This window comes from Melospiza melodia, chromosome 2 (assembly GCF_035770615.1).
Source record: "Melospiza melodia melodia isolate bMelMel2 chromosome 2, bMelMel2.pri, whole genome shotgun sequence".
Lineage (NCBI taxonomy): Eukaryota > Metazoa > Chordata > Aves > Passeriformes > Passerellidae > Melospiza > Melospiza melodia.
This window is the reverse complement of record NC_086195.1, coordinates 113,141,185-113,160,322: the sequence shown is the minus strand read 5'-3', so window position 1 is coordinate 113,160,322 and position 19,138 is coordinate 113,141,185. Positions and strand designations below refer to the sequence as shown.

General features: G+C 38.4%; 1 protein-coding gene across 1 annotated transcript in view; it reads right to left on the bottom strand.

Moving 5' to 3' along the window:
• Positions 1-19,138, bottom strand: part of PCCA (propionyl-CoA carboxylase subunit alpha) — a 269,969-nt gene that overhangs the window by 96,149 nt on the left and 154,682 nt on the right. The window contains exon 19 of the mRNA XM_063149605.1: positions 9,064-9,166. Within this exon, the coding sequence (XP_063005675.1) occupies positions 9,064-9,166 (103 nt within the window). The remainder of the gene's footprint in view (positions 1-9,063; positions 9,167-19,138) is intronic.

The window sequence follows — 19,138 nt, the reverse complement described above, 5'->3', positions numbered from 1 at the left end:
GGCAATTTGGTTGTCACCCAACAGCTGGACTGGCCAACCTGTGAGTGAATACACAGCAGACCCAGTCCTGCTTTCTAGCAGGACAAATGGGGAATGTGAAGCCTCCATGGACTGAGAAAAAGGAGAGTGACATGGTGAGAGCCAAATCCAGGAAAAGACTGGGCAAGGCACAGGGCAGGAAGAGGTAATGCAGTAAGTGGTTCCCAGCAAATACAGAAGTGTGGTGGAGTTACTGATGTGCACAACTAACAGGGACCCAAGTGACAGCCCTGCAGACCAGCCAGTTCCACCAATGTGAGTCTGCTTGCAGCCCACTCCATCTCTTATCAACGTGTCCTAGGCGTCACCCATCTGCGGCTGGACTGCCCTTCCTCTCACAGGGAAGATAAGAGGCAAACAGCAATGTCCAGAGGCAAAACCAGCTCAGTTACGCTTCTGGAAAGCGGAGAAGCTACCAGCCTGTTCCTGAAAACTCCACTAAATGACATCATGGCCACAGAGCAGCCAGTGGAGGATAAACACAAGCAAAGCATCTGCCATCTCACCTCCCTTCCACTCATTTTCCTTAAAGATCAACCACAGCTGTATCCAAGTATCACACTCTGATTATTTAACACTGATCAGACACTTGCCACTATAGTTTTAATTATATTCTATATTGTAGCAGTGTCACAAGGCACAGCGCACTGCTACACAGAGTTACATGTGCCAGCTCTTAACAAGTTACTCCAACCAGGAGCAGTAGAGCAGCATTAATGCAGCACTGCCCAAACTAGGTTAGTCAGCAGAGGCTCCTTTGTGCTGCACTGAACTGAGCCATGTAAACATATCCTAAATGGGGAACAGAGCACAGTGTCTCTTGGGTGACATTATACTGTGTATAAATAACAAATAGGACTGCTATCCATCGATGGGCCCAAACATTTGTACTCTAATCTTCATTTTCATCTCCTCACAAACCAGATTCCACGGTCTTATTAGAATATCCTGCTTGCATTCAAATCTTTGTTACAACAAGCTTAATAGCCAGCCCTACAGCCTTCCCACTAGTCTTGTATAGCAAGATCTATTCCACAGATCTCCGACTGTCACCAATAGCCAACATGGATACCGAATGAACTCACATGAACAAAGCTATGTTTTCTTAATAATAACAGTTGTATAAACATAAGGTCTTCTCAGTTAAAGGGAAACCAACATCAAAAAGCAGTAAAACACGGAACCCTAAACCCTTCTTTCTTTGAAGAAACACGTTTGAAGCGAGGTGTTTCTAGTTATGGGTGAATGAAATGAGAATTGAGCTGCAACAAACGGACATCCAGTCTGTATGAAAGACTAATTAGATCCATCTGAGAAGCTGTGTCTAAAACTGCTTCACATATTTCAAAGGAAAGCTCTTCTAGTCTATCTTTTGAGAAGACTACATCAAAACATTTAGTCACAGCTGACGCACATCTATCCACGACAGGAGCACTATTTTTCATAAGCCATAAAAGCTACATTTAAGTAATTTTAATAGTCTGGCTTACTTAAAAATTAAAGGAGGGGGGAAAAAGCAGCAAAGAAATTCACAGCTAAGAAAGGTACTCAAAACAGCAATGATTTTGTACCTCCTTATGCCAAAGCATCAAGAGATCCCCAAAAAAAGAGTCTTATACTGAATATGAAATGTGCTAAAATTTGCTCAGAGAATGGAATTAAAGCTGAAGCAGCATCCACGAGCTTCAGAGTTAACTATGGCTTTTGTGGTAATAAGCCAGGCTCTTAACACTATATTAGCATTCTTTTAAATGCAACTATTGCTTCTGCTGAACCAGCAGGAGGAGCTCACAACATTTTTTAATCTATTCATTCTACAAAATTTGGGAAGAGAGGTTGGGATGTTGGAGGCGTTTCTGGGCACAGGAAGGAGTTGGTTGGGTATTTTCTTTGCAGTTTTGTTGGATGAGAAATGACTGTAAAGAAGAGCATCCAAGTAATGTTCATGTAAGCACTGCTTTTAGAAATTAGAAAATCATAATATGAATATTGTGCAGCAGGATATCAAGTGCACATGGCACAAAAATAAACTGAAGCAGCACCCACGCCTCAAGGTGTTTTCAGTCTTACACCAAAAGAGCACAGGAAGACTAAAGGGTGACAGGATACATCAAATGCTGTATGCCAGAAACATGACCTTCTGAAGAAAGAAAATGGTATGTCATTGTTCTGTATTGTTACAGAGCTTCAATTTATAATTTAGTTTACTGCTCACTGGAATTTCTGGAACCACTGGATCATTACCCATGAAAGAACATAGTCTCTATTCTCATACCACAGGAATTCATGCTATGAAGCCACCTGTGGGGGTAAAACTCTTCATCAGGTCATTTAAAATTAATCATTGTAAACACTTAACTCCTCTTCTGCCTACTAAGAGACATATTTTAAAGCAGTGAAGTCTGATTCTAACACAAGGAAAATATACATCCAAATAGACCATGCCTGCTTTTAAAACATTTTGCATTTTATCATTTCAGACTTTTCATTGCATTTTCTTTTAAGAAATGTCTTGTCAGCTACATACCAGCACCAGACCATGCTATTGTGAGTTTTTAGCACAACTAGAAATCTCCAAAAACTACTATAACCAAGCTATTACACTGCTCTGACACAGAGGGAAGAGCATATTTAAAGCCACACAGTGAAGGCATTACTCAAGTAATTTTAATTCCCAAACCTATAGGTATTTTCTCTATCTGCTTATGGAGTACTGTGTGAACAAACTAATAGGAGACAAAAGGCCAAGCCAAAAATCTCTCTTTACAAGCAAATATGTACCATCACATACTTAGTGCTAAACTGTCATGGTATTTAAAAATCTGTACAATCCAGACACACTCTGCTTGTCCTCTGGCTTAGTACTAAAGCACACCTAAGTACATACAAATTTTATACAAGTATACTCAATATGTACCTGTAGTTCATGTAAAGGATCCCAGCACTAAAACTTTCTGAGACATTCAATGAGGCAGAGTGGAAATGCATACCAGAAACACTGAGTTCACAAGATACTGAGGCCAAGGCCACTTTCATTAAAAAACCACTCTGTCAGCAGTCACAGAAATGTAGCAATTAAAGCAGTTGCCACAGAGTCAAAACTCAGGGATCAATGCTCTCCTCAGATTGAAAGATTCAAGTGCAGAGCGCTTGCCTCCCAGGAGCACCTGTCCCCACCCCACCAGGATAGCACAGGGCAACCTCTACCCTTACAGTAAATCTGTCACTAGAGAAAAAGGAATGCAGGATCTGTAAAGCCAGAGACTCCATCAACAAGCAGGAGCATGACTACTATAGCCAGTGCTTTCCACGCATGGAAATAGGGGTTTTGCTCTCACCACAGCACTAGATTATGCAAACTGCACTGAAGGGACACTACACACAATACATCATACACAATCTCTGAACAAAGGGATTGAAAGTAGATACACAACAATATAGGTTTACAACAATGCAAACCATGTGGAAAAAGGCAGGAAAAGTTCTCTGCTTACAGCTGTAAGGATTATCTAACAGATCTTGCCCAACCCACTAGTGCCTTTAAACATGCACTTCCCTTTCATTCAAACTAATGCTGGACATGGGAACAACAATACAGTTTATTTCAAATATATAACATGCAACAATATATACTTAAAACTAGTCTAAGCCAAAAGTCTTCCTCTACTGCATCTAGGGATATATGTTAATTTGTATTACAACTGGCTGCCACACTTACTGTTTTAATTCCTACAGGTATTTGCTTTCATCCCTCTTAATACAGCACTCATATTTCTCTCATGTGACCAATTAGTTAGTATGTGCCTGAAGCATACCAAAAATGTGAAATACTAGTAATAATAATTATGGCATTTTATTGATTCTCTTAACAGGGTTAATAATTTTATAGTGATAGATGGGCAATGTTATTCTTCTACATGGACTACTGGAAAGACAGAAATTAATATGCACTGAATTACTATCCCACTCCATTCGCATTTGTGTTTAAGGAATTAAATGTGAACTAAGCTTGCTTACAGCAACTTTCTGTATCATTGCTCTGATTTTCCACTATACTATTCCTTGTTCCACTCGATGCTTTGCATACTTTTGTTTGATTTTTGGGTGGTATTCTTTCGTCCCCCCAAAAGTGAATTTACAACACAATGAAAATATTTCCTGAAGTAGTTTTCAAATAAACTTACCCATCAGCCATGAAATTTACAGTAAATAAATACACCAAAGTTCTCAAAATTAAATGCTTATTATGTTTGAATTTGAAGTCAAAGCTTAGCTAGATAAACATGAATTCACTAACTAAAGTAAAGCATTCGCATAAACATGCACCTACTCTATATTGATCATATAGGATAAATTCAAATAATGATGACAGTAATGTTTTAGATTTTATTTTTATGCTGGCATTATATAATAGGTTTTCTCTTAGAAATGTTAAGAGGTACACAGGCTGATTTTCCACCCACACAGGTATCTAATAAATTCTTTACTTCTCAAGAAAAAGATAGAGGAAAAACACTGGGTTTTTTCCTAAAAATATTTAAAATATTTATTTCCAACTGGACTGAACAAGCTTCAAAAATTCTTCTCAATATTTCATATCTGTACTACATTTATCTCTTCTTAAATTTGGATTTAGGAAGTCATCCAATGTTTTGTGAAAATGGTAGCCCATTCTAGTAACAACCTGAATTAAGGAATTTAGCTTTCTCTGTTCCTCTTATTCAGCATTTGACCTATGCAGGTCCCTCTGGAAAGATATCGAATTTCCATTTGCCCAAAGTAACTTCTGAACTATGACACCTTATGCTTAAAAAAATAAAAAATAAACAACTTCAATGATAAGAAGCTACTTTATAACTGAAAACATCTGGAAATTCTTTGACAACTAAACTGAGGAGAAGATGAGGCTAAGCAGTCTGGGAAGGTATGCATTTACTACAGAGATGAAGAATCCTAACAGGAAGGACTGTTTTCAAACATGAAAAAGGAGAATAACTACTTGCAGAGAAAACATGCAAATCATCAATAAAGAATTCTCAAGACAGAGTATTCCTACACTGTAGCAAATAATCAGAAAATGGATAATGGCAAAAATATTTTCCAGAATTAAGTTAAGTTTATTGCATAGAATACAAATTCCTCATTGAACTAAAATTAGGTTGGAAGGAGGGTTAGAACTAAATGGCCTTTAAGGTCTCTTCCAACTCAAACCATCCTATGAATAAACAATGCCACCATCACATGGAATTAGACCATCCTTGGTGGCTGACATCTGGTTTTGAAGGGCCATATTCATACACTGCAGGGAAACCACAGAGCTAACCAGGTTTCCTCAACAGTTGTAGGTTCCTATTTGATTTTGTCTCTCCCACCCTTCAATACCCTGCAGAACAGCCGAGTTTTATAAAGGAGGAACAGACTCCAACCTTCAACAGCAAATCTCAATCAATGAAATCCTAAAGCAAACACATTTGATACTCAGAGTAGCAATTGAAAATGGCAAGAAGGGAAAGACTCCTGTTTGTAATTGAAGTAAACAAAAGATTCCAGAGTCTGGTGGTGGGATGCTTCTGGGCTGCTTGTTGCTGTTTTGCATTGCTTGTTACTATCTCATGTAAAGGAAAGTATTCTTCCTTCAAATTATATTTTAGAAGCAATCTTGACTGCAAGATCTTTAAATCAATTGACAAGAGAAAAAAAATTTAAGCATAAGAAGAACACTAATCAAAGCTAAGAATCTGACCATCTGTCCTCTGAAAAACTAAGTGGTATGCATGACAAGCAGTTAGTTTAAAGATTCTTCTAGCAATTAATATATAGAACAAAGAAAAAAAGAATAAATGACATTTACATCAATTTAGTTGTCAAGTTCTTTGTACACAAACAAGCAGGTCCCACCAAAGCTGCTAAACTTTATTTCTCAAGTCAGGTCATTGGAATCTTTTAATTGCAAAAGCACTTGCTATGTTGACAGGGTATCACCAGAAACAACTGTCTGGTACTGAAAATTTTAGTACAATAGTTTTATATAAACTTAAGTACTAGTATATATGTTGCTGGCTTCAGAATAAAAACCAAGTTACTTCTTGCCCCAAAATATATAAAATTAGGATTCTGAGAACTTTTCAACCTCTACTGGAATCATAAAAATTAATATTTTTGTTTGCAGTGCTTCAGGCAAAGAGCGTCGTTCACACTTGTGGACCACTCATCCTTAAATCCTTCAGTTTTGGGAAGCAAGGCAGCTGAAGTGGCCTAAAGCCAGCCCCCATCAAGGACCTCTGTTACAAACAAAGTAGTTAAAAACAGATGGTTTCAAAACTCAAAATTCTGAAAAATAAAGAGCAGCGAAGAGCAGTTAGCACTGCAGAATTCCTCAGGAATCTCCAGCCCAAGGAAGCTGATGAGAGCTGACCCGTAGCTCAAAGAGCTGCGCAGCGATGCGCCCCGAGCCGCGGCAGGGAGCGCGGCACAGCCGGGAGCGCACCCCGACCTGGGAGCTGGGACAGCAGCACAGCCACAGGGACAGAAAAGAGTCACTGCTGGAGGGGTCCCCGTGGTAAACAGAGTAACTCAGGATGCGAATGCCGCCGTGCAAAGCACGGTTTGCAGCCCAGTAAACTTCTGCAGGGGAATGTGAAGGTGGCCCTCCCACTGGGCTATCCAACTGCACCACAGGTTCAGCTATCTTCGCCACAAACCACGAGGGGACACAACCCACAAAGGCAGGAGCCTCTGTCACACCAACTTAATAGCAAAAAACTAAATGCAGAAGTTCAAAAAGTGAGGCTTGTGTTTCTGACAGCAAAGTCAATAAAACAAGCTTTGAATTTCCCCTTTTTTTCCTGATGGTATGTTACACCTCCTGATCAGAAACAAGATTTCTCATTCCTAGTCTTGACTCTTCTTTGAAGTTTTAAGGCAGTTGGTTTTCCATTGTAAAGTTTTGAATAACAATTCAGATTTTTGACAGTGCTGTATTTACTATAAACTCTTATCTGCACCACAATCACCGGAGAACACCAGGAAAAAGAAAATTACTGATGAAGAATAACATGTCCTCTGCTCTTTAGCCAGTAATAATAAAAATAAGTTTAAATCTAAACAACCCTGCTATTAAAAAAGTGTTTCCCCGCTTTTTACATGACTAAGCTCAGGTGCAATTGTTAATACACTTTATAGGTATTTTAATTGTAATACATAAATTTTAACACACTTTTATACCTTCATAGGTATATGGTTTAAGTGAAACAGACTTCTCCTGAAATCCACCTGATGTGATTTATTTCACCAGGTATTTTCCAGACACAACTAAGGAATTACATCTCCCCAAGTATATAGACATGGTTAAGGTGGAAACAAAATGCAAAAGCAATTGTCACAAATCCCTCTGACCCAGGTGTTTAGGCCCACAGCTGGTCCTAACCTGGCACTCCTAATTTTTCCCTAGTGCTTAGGTACCCACTCTCTGACACTGAGGGATGCTCCTGCCTCCCTGCCTAGCAGTAGAAGGTAAAAGCAGTAACTCACTGCAGGGACACAAAGATATGAGAAGGAACTTTCACATTTCTTATTGTTTGAATAACAAACCAAATGATCAGAAATCAGACATCACATACACCTCGTCAAACTGGTTTATACTAGCTGTAATTCTCACACTGTTGCAAGACATCACAACTGTTAGCAGCTCCATTGAAAGTGAGGGACAGGCTTGGACTCAAGCAAATCTCTAAAAATGTATGCATAGGCAGATGTATGCTTGTGTAACTGGCTGTGCTAACCAGCTCCCTGGTTTAGAGAAGTCTAACCATGGGAATTAGATCTCTGAGCTCACAGCAGCCAGGGCCTATGCAACACTCACAGCAACCAGCAGGCTATCCCCACAGCAGCAGGCAGCTCTTGTGCTGCAACAAAAAGGAGGAAAGGCTGAGGGCAATGACCGACCCTGGGAAGGGCTATGTCTGTCCCACAATCCAGTGCCAGCCCAACTCTAAACTGGGCTGAAATCTGACAGAGGTGTTCTGTTCTTTGAATGGGCTGCAACCAAGCTCACAGGATATCTGTTAGGACTGTTATGTAGATTTTAAAAACTGCATGAAGACTTGGCCTTGGCTTCTGAAACAGCAATTCAACAAGTAGGGTGTGTTACTGCCATTCTAAGAAAATCTGCCTTATTAAGGCTCTTTTGAAACCTTTTGCCTAAGAGTCAACAAATACTATACAAGTAAACTGCCTATTAAAAAAAAAAAAATAATCTCATTTTGGTTGTGGAATCACCATTAACAGACATAAATAGCAGTTCTCCTTATAAATTTATCTTCTTAATACTTCACCCAGCTTGTGTCTTGCCTTTATTCTGTTGAACAGCTGAATTACCAAACCCAGCATTACTGTTCTTCTACTGTCATGGTCTATCCTGCCTTTCATGCTGACACCATTAAGTGCTTAAGCAATTACCTTAGAACATTTGTAAAAAACAAAAGTTTATACACATTCATCTGAAGTGAATAAGCACATCCTGAAACACTAGCATTTTACTATGACCACATACAGTTCGAGCAGAGAGTGCTGAATAATGTTATTCCAGGATGATTGCTTATTCTATTGGCTTGGATCTTTGATTTGTTTCTCTAAACACTAGCTTAAGGTAATGCAATTTTTGTCAACATTGCATTTGTTTTCTTGCTCTCATATATTTATAATGGAGTATATGCTCCATAATAAGATGCTACTTCCAAACAAGACACTAAACAGAATAATTCAGAAACTAATTTAATAAACAAATATATACGAAAATGTTCCACAGGCACGAGGCCTGAGAAAAATCTTAGTACACTATCTGAATCTTTTCAACTCTGCACTATTTAACTGTCAGGGTCCTGTTTGGTAATTAACAGCAATGCCTACTAAAGACAAAACACACATCTATCCTTAGTCAACAAAAAGAGAATTTTAGCAGGCATCAAGGATTATATGCACAAGGACTCAATGCACTGAATTTCTTAGGAAATGAGCAGAACTTACAGAAAATGATGAGCCATGCTTTGAAACTGCAACTGGGTAAATTCCATCTCCTAGATGCACAGAGAGCTCCCAGCTACTTCTCTTTGATTTAGCAATAGGAATTCTAAAAAAGAAACAGACAGAAGAAAAATTTTTAACAGAGATTTCATGCTTCTCCCAAGTTAACCAGAAGCACTTTCCTCATAGGATGGTCCTGAAGGATATAAAATATCATTAATCTATAGACACAGTTGGAGAGCACACTTAAAAAAATATATACTAAATACATTTTTTCTGTCAAACAGCATATAAGGAGAAAATACACTCTTACTTTCTTTCTAGATTTGCCTTGACACACTGGGTATGCTGATAAAGTTAGAGGAGGCCCTTGAATGCAGCCAGCACTTGCTGCAGAATTAGCTCAAACAGGATGAAAAGCAGATGAGAAAGTGGGTTGGCAGGAGAATAGCAACAGTGATAACTGGAGCAGTCTTTTCAAGGGCAAAATATAATCATTATTTCTTTAATCTCATTCTCAGTAAACCTTAATTAAAAGCCAATTACAGACAAAAGATTCAGCCAAACAAGTAATACAAGTAATTTTATAACTAATACACATTTTTAAGTACTCATCCACAGAGCCCTTCCAGCATACTGAAAAAATAATGATGTATCATCACAGCCCACATGGAGGATTATACCGATTCCTGCAGCATTTTGTGGCTGCACCATTTATCAAGTAACACAGGAAACCTGAATCTTTTCAACTTAAAAAAGCACACACCTGGCAGCAAAGGAATGAGAACTGAGCCTCCATTCTTCAAAATTCAGAGTGAAACATGCAATTTTCAGCTATTTCATTTAAATGTATATTCATTCTCCATTTCCTCATTCTAACTTCTTGAGTCTCTCCCACTTTGCCATAAGAACTGGTGTCCAAAAGTACACTACAACTTTTCTAATGAGTGGGTACCATATATTACCATGAGCACGCACCACGTGGCCTAAAGGGAAGACAGGAAGGTGTGGTTTCAACTCTATTAAAACAAAACCACATTTTGGTATAGCTTTTCTTCCACATTGACTCTTACTTATTTAGATTTTTCTGTAAGAAATTTGTAGGGATAATAATTTTATCACCTTTATATCTCTTTTAAGGATCATTTCTGCTGTAACAATCTATAGTACATTATAGCACTTATTACACCTTTTATCGCATCCTGCAATCTTAAAACCTGTGAACACATTATGCCACGGGGATCCTCCAGAGGATTCAGGTGACCAGTGAACCACATGTCCCCATAGGGAATGCTCAAGTTTCCTGTGGAATCAACAGGGAGAAGCACCTGTGAGGCCTCTAGAAGCCACAGGAGGAGCAATTATCTGTCCAAGCCAAGGATAACACGCTTGCCATGTTGAAATGCTTGCCAAGGATTCCAACAATTATTTTAAGAACTTTAGGTTTTTAGATACCTGGAACTTAAGAAAGCACAAGTTCAAGTACTTAATGAGGCAAGTAGCTTTCAAAACTTGTGCCTTGCCATGTGCCTGAAAAGGGGAAATGAAAATGCTAAATATATCAGACACGAATAGATGCATACTAATCCTTAGTTACTTCTAGATGCAAGCCAAGTAAGGCCTACATTAAATTTCACCAATTATCTTACCTCTACCACTACCCTAAAAGTTCACAAGACAGATATTGCAAATAAGCTGTTCCTGTGCTAACGAGGCCAAGTGTCACCTTTCACATTTAATATAGTGGCAATTGTCAAAACAATAATTCTGAGGAATTATCTATGGTTTATTGGGAGCAATGTCATTTCTCAGCAACTCGTATTGGAATTCCTGTATGTCACCAAACATTTAGACTGGCTGATAGGAAATGTGACAGACACAGGAGTTCCTGAAGAAGAGGAAGAGGAATTTCCTGCACAGGTAGCAGGCAGCAAGCTGAGAGATGTTTTCATTGCACTTCCTGGTATCAGAGCACCAGTAAGGAAGAATACAGACAGCATCTGGTTAAGTTCTCCATGACACTCCACTGCAACAACCGACAGGACTTAGTGGTTTATAGCTACTTCATATTTCTTACATTAGAACTAGGATCACATCACAAACTCAGCTTAGTAGAACTGCTTCACTGGTGATATGAGACTCCTTATAGCCTTGCTGGCACAGCCCTGCTTCATATTGCATTTGACTGGAAGTGACCTCATGAATCTGGCTGCTGGCCATCAAAGGAAAGACAGTCTTGTTCTCCAGCAGGGATTATTTTTGTTCAGCCCTGTCTTGCTGAGCTTTGTCAAGTGTATCTCCAAACAGGATGCATGCCTCTTGAAAGGCATGACTATCATCACTGCTTTGCCTAGGTTTCAAACAGCCACATAATTCCTCTCTCTGCAACACCAATGGCCAGGAGGGCAAGGTCCAGAGCTGCATCAAATATACAGCAAGTTGTACTTCCCTCCTGGAACTGCTAGATCCCTTTGCACAGAGACATTTTTCAGCTTTCCTAATCAGCTTTGCCTGTGGTTTTTTAACTATAACTGACACTAGCTAGGACATATACTTATGTGAGCTCATGGCAATCCTACTTCTTCATTAAACCAAATTCCTTTCAAAGAAATTATCTTGTAGTAGACTCCATTTTGATAGGATTTGTGGGTAGGGAACGTTCATATAAATAAGGATTATGAAATCCAGAAATTAGGATCAAAGTCTAAGTTTGTTAAATATGAAAACGAAGTTTCTCGCATCCATGAACTACTTTAGAAATGCAGACGTTTCTACCAGGCTAGGAAACAAGATTTGTTGTGGGATTTTCTGTTGTTTAGTGATGTTTGGGGTTTTTTAAATCCGAGACATCCGAGTGCATGGGAAATTATATTTGTTCTTGGCCAAGGTTGCTCCCTTAGCTGAGAAGACTTTAAAGTCCTCCCAAAGAAAGCATCTGAACTCTGAATATATTTCACACTAGTTCACAGAAAACTACCAAACTTCTGGCTACTCTCAAAATACAGAACTTTTTAAATTCTACATAATGGGCTGAAATCCAACATACTCTATTCACAGAAAAAAAGGATAATCCCACTGAAAATAAAAATACTGTCATTTTTGCCATCATAGAAACCACAAAGAAAACATAAAGCACTTCCCTTCCAACCCTAGATTCAGAGTACACACAGTATGTCTTTCCTAGGGTTCAACATGTCCTCCCTTTCCTCTCCGAGTTTTGGCAAACGACATATCATCCAATAAAATTACTTCATTTGCCTATAGAGGTCACTGGCTGCAGGAAGAAACACAAGTTTCACGGCAAGATGAGTGCCAGGTGGATGGGAAGCAGGGCCATGGAGAACTGTGAGCTGCTGATCCTTGCCAGGAGCATTGCACACAAAGGGACAGAGAGAGCAAAGGCAGCATGACAGCCACAACAGGAGATGGGTGGAAAAGGGGGTTATAAACTCCTTCCACACTAAAATGGGCAGTTCTGAACCTCTCCACTCCAAATTGCCTTCTAAGGGGAAGCATCACAAGCATAGGAACACAGCTGAAGACTGATGGCCTGGCTTTAAGTCATAAAGGCTTTACTCCAAAGCACCAATTACAAAAACATGTAAGCAACACAACAAGAAAAACAGCACCATTTGCCTGCTTAGTTATTTACTTTCAAGCTCTACTGCTACTTGTTTAACTAGAGATGATGTGTGTGTAGAAATGTATTATGTCCCTTTTACCCCCAAATGCCATGTGTGGGAGAGGAAGACACTTGAGAATAACACAGCAATCAAAGCTCCTGGTTTCGTTGCATTCGTTTTCAGTGAGGAAAGCAGACAACTGCTAAAAATTTTGGGTCGACACATATTTACTGTGCTCATGGAACACATTAATTAAACTATTATCTATTCTAGTCAAAAACAAGTAATGAAATAAAATAGACACTCACAAAAGCAAATCTAGTAAAAACTCTGCCCTGGTCATTTTGGTTGTCACCAATCAATGAGATAGAAGGAACTCAATAAAAACTACAATTTTCTGCAGTTTGTGGCAAATAAACTTCCCTCTCCCTATTATCACTGATGATGTAAATGAGTTAGGATGTCACCAGCTCCTAAAGGATCAGAAAATTGAGTATAGATTTTTATACTTCCAATTCAAAATATGTCTTCTAATGCTGAGGTGGAAAACATTTACCAATTCCTCTTCACTTCTGATATTTTTGCTGCATAATACTTTATGTAAACAGAGAAATCCCAAACTATCATAACAAATCCTCCTGTTTGAAAGATTACAAGCATTTGAAAACCACATTATATGACACTCCATAAAGCTGTTTTTCAATTGTGCAATTACCTATTCACCAGTTAAATAAAAGTGAAATATTGACTTAAAACAATGTTAATGGTCAAAGAATCATTAAGAAATCCTTCATCATAACTTTCACAGCAGGTGGCCTGTAAAATGATCAAGAATAATGTGCTGGATTCTGTAGCCACCAAGGTCAGTTTCTGCATACAAATCTTGCAAAGGGAGAAAAAAAGACCTTCAGAAAGTGGGCCATTCATCTGAACCAAGTTCAGAGAATTTCCAGCACTGTGAAAAGATATGTTATGCAAGCACATAGATGTATTCAGTGGGGGTAGACTGAACCAGCTACATGGAGACTACAAAGGAGCCCTCCCATGGCTCATGAATAAGTCGAGGAAATGATCAGAAAAAAATGCAGAGATGTTTAGACAGATGGCCCACTTAAAATGCCTGGGACAGGGCATAAGCAATTTTAATGAAACTTTAGATCTACCATATAAATTGTTTCTTATTTTCCCTGCCCTCCCCCCACCCCTCCCAAAAAAAAAAAAATCAAGAAAGGCAAATAGAAATTCAACAACTCAAACAAGAGCCTAACTTGCTATGAAAAAAAACCCCTAAAAAAAACCCCCAAACCACCAAAAAATTAAAAAACAAAAAGGGAAGTAAATCCCACACTTTTAAGCATTTTTAGTTTAATAAGTTCATACGCAAAAAATACCCTTCAGAGAACCTTCAAATATCAGATGAATATAAAAGCAGGGAATGGATAGATTAAAAGAATTCTAAACAGAAGTGTACTGCCAAACAAAACACAAATCTAAGCCTTAGCATCTGAGTACTTTCAACACTTTCCAACATAAAAGTTCATCATCACACAGAAAAGATAAAAGCAGCACTTTCACAGGATTATTTTAAGAACCAAAAATTATGTGCAAGGAACCTAAGAATCTGGGAATATTTTATTCAGTAATTTGAAGTATTTTCTGTATCTATTCACACACATTTTCTATATATATTCAGACTGGTCCATCTATACATATCATGTTCCTTTTTACATTAAAATAGGTTTTCTTCTTCCTGCTTTATATGTGCATACATATATGTGCTCCCCTTTCACTGTGAATATGAAAATATACCATCATTAGACCAAATTATAGTTCTTCATATATCATACAAAATAATAACCTCTACTAGCCTGTGTGCCAGTTGATCAGACAAAGGCTGAAAGAATTACTCAACAGTTATATCAAAAAGGTTTTACATTACATTTTCTTACATATCACATTGAGATCAATAACACATATGCATATTTATAGCCTATACTCTATTTGAATAGTGACTGCAGGAAAAAATGAAATTACATGGAAGGTAAACTATAAAATAAAAAAGAATGCTTTAAAAGGATGCTATGGAGTGCACTGTGCTTTGATTCAGAACAGCATACATCTGGATGTTCCCTTTTCCTTCAACACAAGCTTTTCAGGCAATTTGCATTGACATAAGAGCCTGCAATCCAGTGACCAACAAAAACCTCCAGTGCCTTCAGCAGTGAAACCCAGCTGTGGGCCAAGGAAACAATTATAAATCCAGGGTGAATTTAGCTGCCCAGACCTAAGAGTATGGCTCAATACCTTTCATCTCCATTTAACTGAGAAATAACCTTGCAAAGAACCTGAGCTCACCCTGGCTAACACACTTCCCCTGTGGAGGTCTCTAAACCTGCAGTGCTTGGGTCCTGCAAAGAGAAACACCCTAACCCCAGGGTTCTACAGCCAGCATCCTCAGCAGCCTGGCAAGGAACTGGGGGCTCCTCTGCCAAAGCTGTCTCCACAGTCTTAACAAGAAGTTATCCTCCAAAAACGCAGGCAAACAACAATTCTAAGTTCCTTGAAAGATCTTTCATGGCTCTTTTAGCTTTAAATCTATCAGGTAAACGAAGCAGGATTGCTGTTACTGCCTGTCTTGATATAACAAAGTCATGTTTGCAGAGCTTATGTTCAAAGAATCAAAGATCCATGCTATCAGTCTTCCTCAGCCTGTGGGGGTTCACATCCACCTCCCATCTCTCAAGAGAAAGAGCCAGGGCTCAGGTGAGCACTGGGGAACTCACCACCCTAACCTGCTGATGGTAGGAAGGAATATGAGATTCATGGAGACTTAGGTTTGCAGCCTGACTATGCATTCTTTGGGACAAAAAGTTTTGGCTCTTGATCCTAATGCTGGGAAATTTCTGTGCACTTTGCATTAGTAAACTGTGTAAACACAGTAACCCTGGGAGCTGCCAGTAGAGCCCAAGGCCTCTCCATTTCAGAAAAGGGTCAGACTGCCCAGTCCTTCAGCAGGCAACAGCATACCTTGAAAATTTCAAATAAATAAATGTAAAATAGATCTGAAATTGATTTCCTCTCCTATGAGATGTTAGGACCTACTTTAGTATTTGGTTTATGCTGGAAAAAGCAAATGTCAGACATTAATGCTGGATAAGAGATCTTGCTATTTGTCTCATTGCAAGCATTTGTGAAATAAGAAGCAAGGAACACTCAATAATTTGAGTGTTCACAAGTACAGAGAAAAGACATTTATTTTTAATATAATTTACAAATCTGTGCTTCTAATCTGTTTTTTCAACCATCTTTTATTTACCAAAGGAGGAGCCACTTGCAAGCAGGTGTTTTTAATCAGATCAGTCAACAATATTGTCTTATGCATGCTAACAACTGTTATGGAGAGAAAAATCTAAAAATCTGTTTGTCATCAAAAAAAGCTGGGGCTGTTTCTCCTCCAATTAAAGTATTTAATTTCATAACTTTGCTGTTTTCCAAAACTTTTTTTTTTTTTTTTTTTTATTGAGAGATAACTTTGGGCAGTTGGCAAAACTAATAACAATAATTTACTCTGTAAAAGGAAAACGGCAAATGCCCTTTCCTATACAAATTTTCCCTTATTTCCTTAAGCAAAGAAACTTATTGTGCAGATATTTAAGAACAGTCTTACAATAATTATCTCACTTTCTTTTTGTGTGCAAAGAGCTTCAGAACAAGCCACTGTGATGGAATAGGGAGGACTAAAGCTCTTCTGTTAACAATATCCAGTAGCAGTTATGTACATTCATACAACATGATGGCATTGGGATCTAGCTGCCTGTTGGGCAGTCTGTTTCCTACACCTCCATTCAAAGAAGTTCCCAGTAATAATGTGCTATTTTTCACTTGTATTAAGTTTAGAATATTACAGGTTTGCTGTCCACATAAAAAATAGTCAGAAGGAAATGCTAACCTACTAATATGAAAATGAGGTGAAGTGATTAAAAATTACATCTAAGTTTGATAAATAAATAATCCAATTTTACTTCTACATATGAGACTACTTTCCATGCTCCCTTTTTTGAAACATCCAGGCAAACTTCATGCTAGGTTTGCTGTACTCATCTCAGTGGTGAAACCTGCCTACTAATCTTGAGCTTAATTGCTAATAGCTGTAAACCTGAATCAAAACACATTTAGTGCTTTAATCTGTCATCCCTTCTGTCAAAATTTCAGTTATTCACCCCTTTTTGTAACAGAAGTTCTGGAGAGTGTGATAACTCAGAGGTAACAGGACAATATGCAGGGCCTGTGAGACTATCAGTGCTCCACCTCAGATCAGGAGTTCTCAAAGTAAATAATCCCAACCACCTGCACTTAGATTGCTCTGGATCACACTGCAGAATGGTCTTGGGATGTGCAAAGCAGTTCCTTTCTGATGAAGAAAGGCAGAAACTAGATTCCAAAATTGCATCCAGCACACTCCAGTCACAAATGGGTATTCAGTTCACAAGACTAGACTAAATCTAATCAAAAGTCAAATACATACAGTGAGAGCACGAGCTCCTCATCATGAATAAGACAGTACACTTGTACTGGTACACTCTGTAATGACAGCTAGATTAGCTTTTGAAGAATCACTTATTCTCATGAAGAGATTTTGATCTTAATGATTATTTCTGCAATTGAATTGCCTCAAAATCCTAATTTCGGTACTTAGTCTAGATATTAAGGAAAAAAAAAACCAAACAAAAAAAACTCTGACATTTAAATTCAAGCTCAACCCCTCTTATTTAGTTGCCCTAGTAAAAGTTGTTAAGTGTTTAACACCTACCAGCTTCTGCCAGCTGAAAGCAAAAAAAAATACTGTGAAGTGCAGCATATTTGAAAAACTTGTACAATTGTGGAAGAGAAAATGCATATTTTAGAATCAAAGTTTAAAACTCCATTTTGAAAAAGTCATGGCCTGAGTTGCCTCTATCTTTTTAGATATCTTCTCAAACAGATGGCCATTTACCCAACTATCACTAATTTACAAACTTATTCCAAAAAACCAAATTAACCTCTTTCTTATTCAGAGATACACATCTGACCCACAGGCACGAACAACAAACTGAAATACAGTGTTTCCTTAAACAACAAAATTTTTAAAACCCAATATAGTGAAACTTTTCAGTACCTGCTGAACTTACTAAAGGAGGCACACTATCAGGAGTGAGAGACAAGTACTACAGCCAAGGGAAAAGGAAAGACATCAGAATAAAGCCATCTCTGAGGAAATCTGGCAACAGCACAGAGAGCAAGAACACTGGCCTTCTTTAAGGCCCACAAGGAACACAATGTGCAAACTAAGGAAAATTTTAAATTATACTAGCTAACAAAAATAAAACTCCCGACCTGTCTTAGACCAAACTGAAAGCACCTTTTTAGAGAACACCACCTTTAAAAATATTTTAAGTTTTTTGTTAAGAGCTGTGCATTGAATGCTGTCTTTCCTGTGGTTTACAGTTTCATTTAGGTCTCATCCTTTTGATCTGCCAGTCTCCTTGGAACTAACCAGACTGTATTGCCAGAAGTATGGAATTTCTGCCACACTCTGTAGGACTCATGATTTCACCTGGTCTCTCTAAAGCCTGTCAGATATGCAATATCCCAAAGGTCATTATTTAAAATAGAACTTCCCCCTCTTTTTTTGTGCATCATGGAAAACACAATGCTTGCCAGATTTCACTAGAGTTCCAGAGTATTGTAAGAGCTCAGCTATCACACAGATTATCACCTCCTGCAAACTTGTTGCAGCAGAACCAAGAGTCCATCGAAGAGCTTAACCCATCTCATGCCAGTGAAATCACTTTGGGAATACAGCTGTATTGATCACATTTTTCTGTTGTGCTTTCTCCTCTATAAGAGACTTAATTCAGGCAATACACAGAATGCACATTCAGGACAGCCCACAGTCCTGCAAGAAGATGACCAGACTTTCCTTGCTAGCCATCCTACACACCACAGCGTAAGAAACAGAAGCTGGCCAAGAGCTGGGATTCATTTGGAACTCTGTTTTTCTAGACAGTGCCTGGCTTTTCAAACTATGTGCACAAGAACTAATGCTGGGTGACAACACAGGTATCAACCATGTATCTACCAAACCACAGGTAAATGTGATTACAGTATTTGGCTACAAGTATTCAAGCCAGTTTCCAACAGGCAATGTCACAGCTACTTCCTCCCACCTAGATGTAAGAAATGTGGCATATTTCACAGATTCTAAAGCTTTGTTCTCTGTTTCTTCTGCACTAGACTCCTATGAAACAGATTAATGCTACTAATTCTGTTCAGTTAAAGAAAAAAAATATAGCAGATGAGAAAGCCCCCAAAAGTTCATTAAAAATTATATTAGATAACATAAAACATGCCTATCTCCAACAAGCCCTCATATGTCATGTCCAGACAATTGGAGGCCACAGCAGAGCTCAGGGACT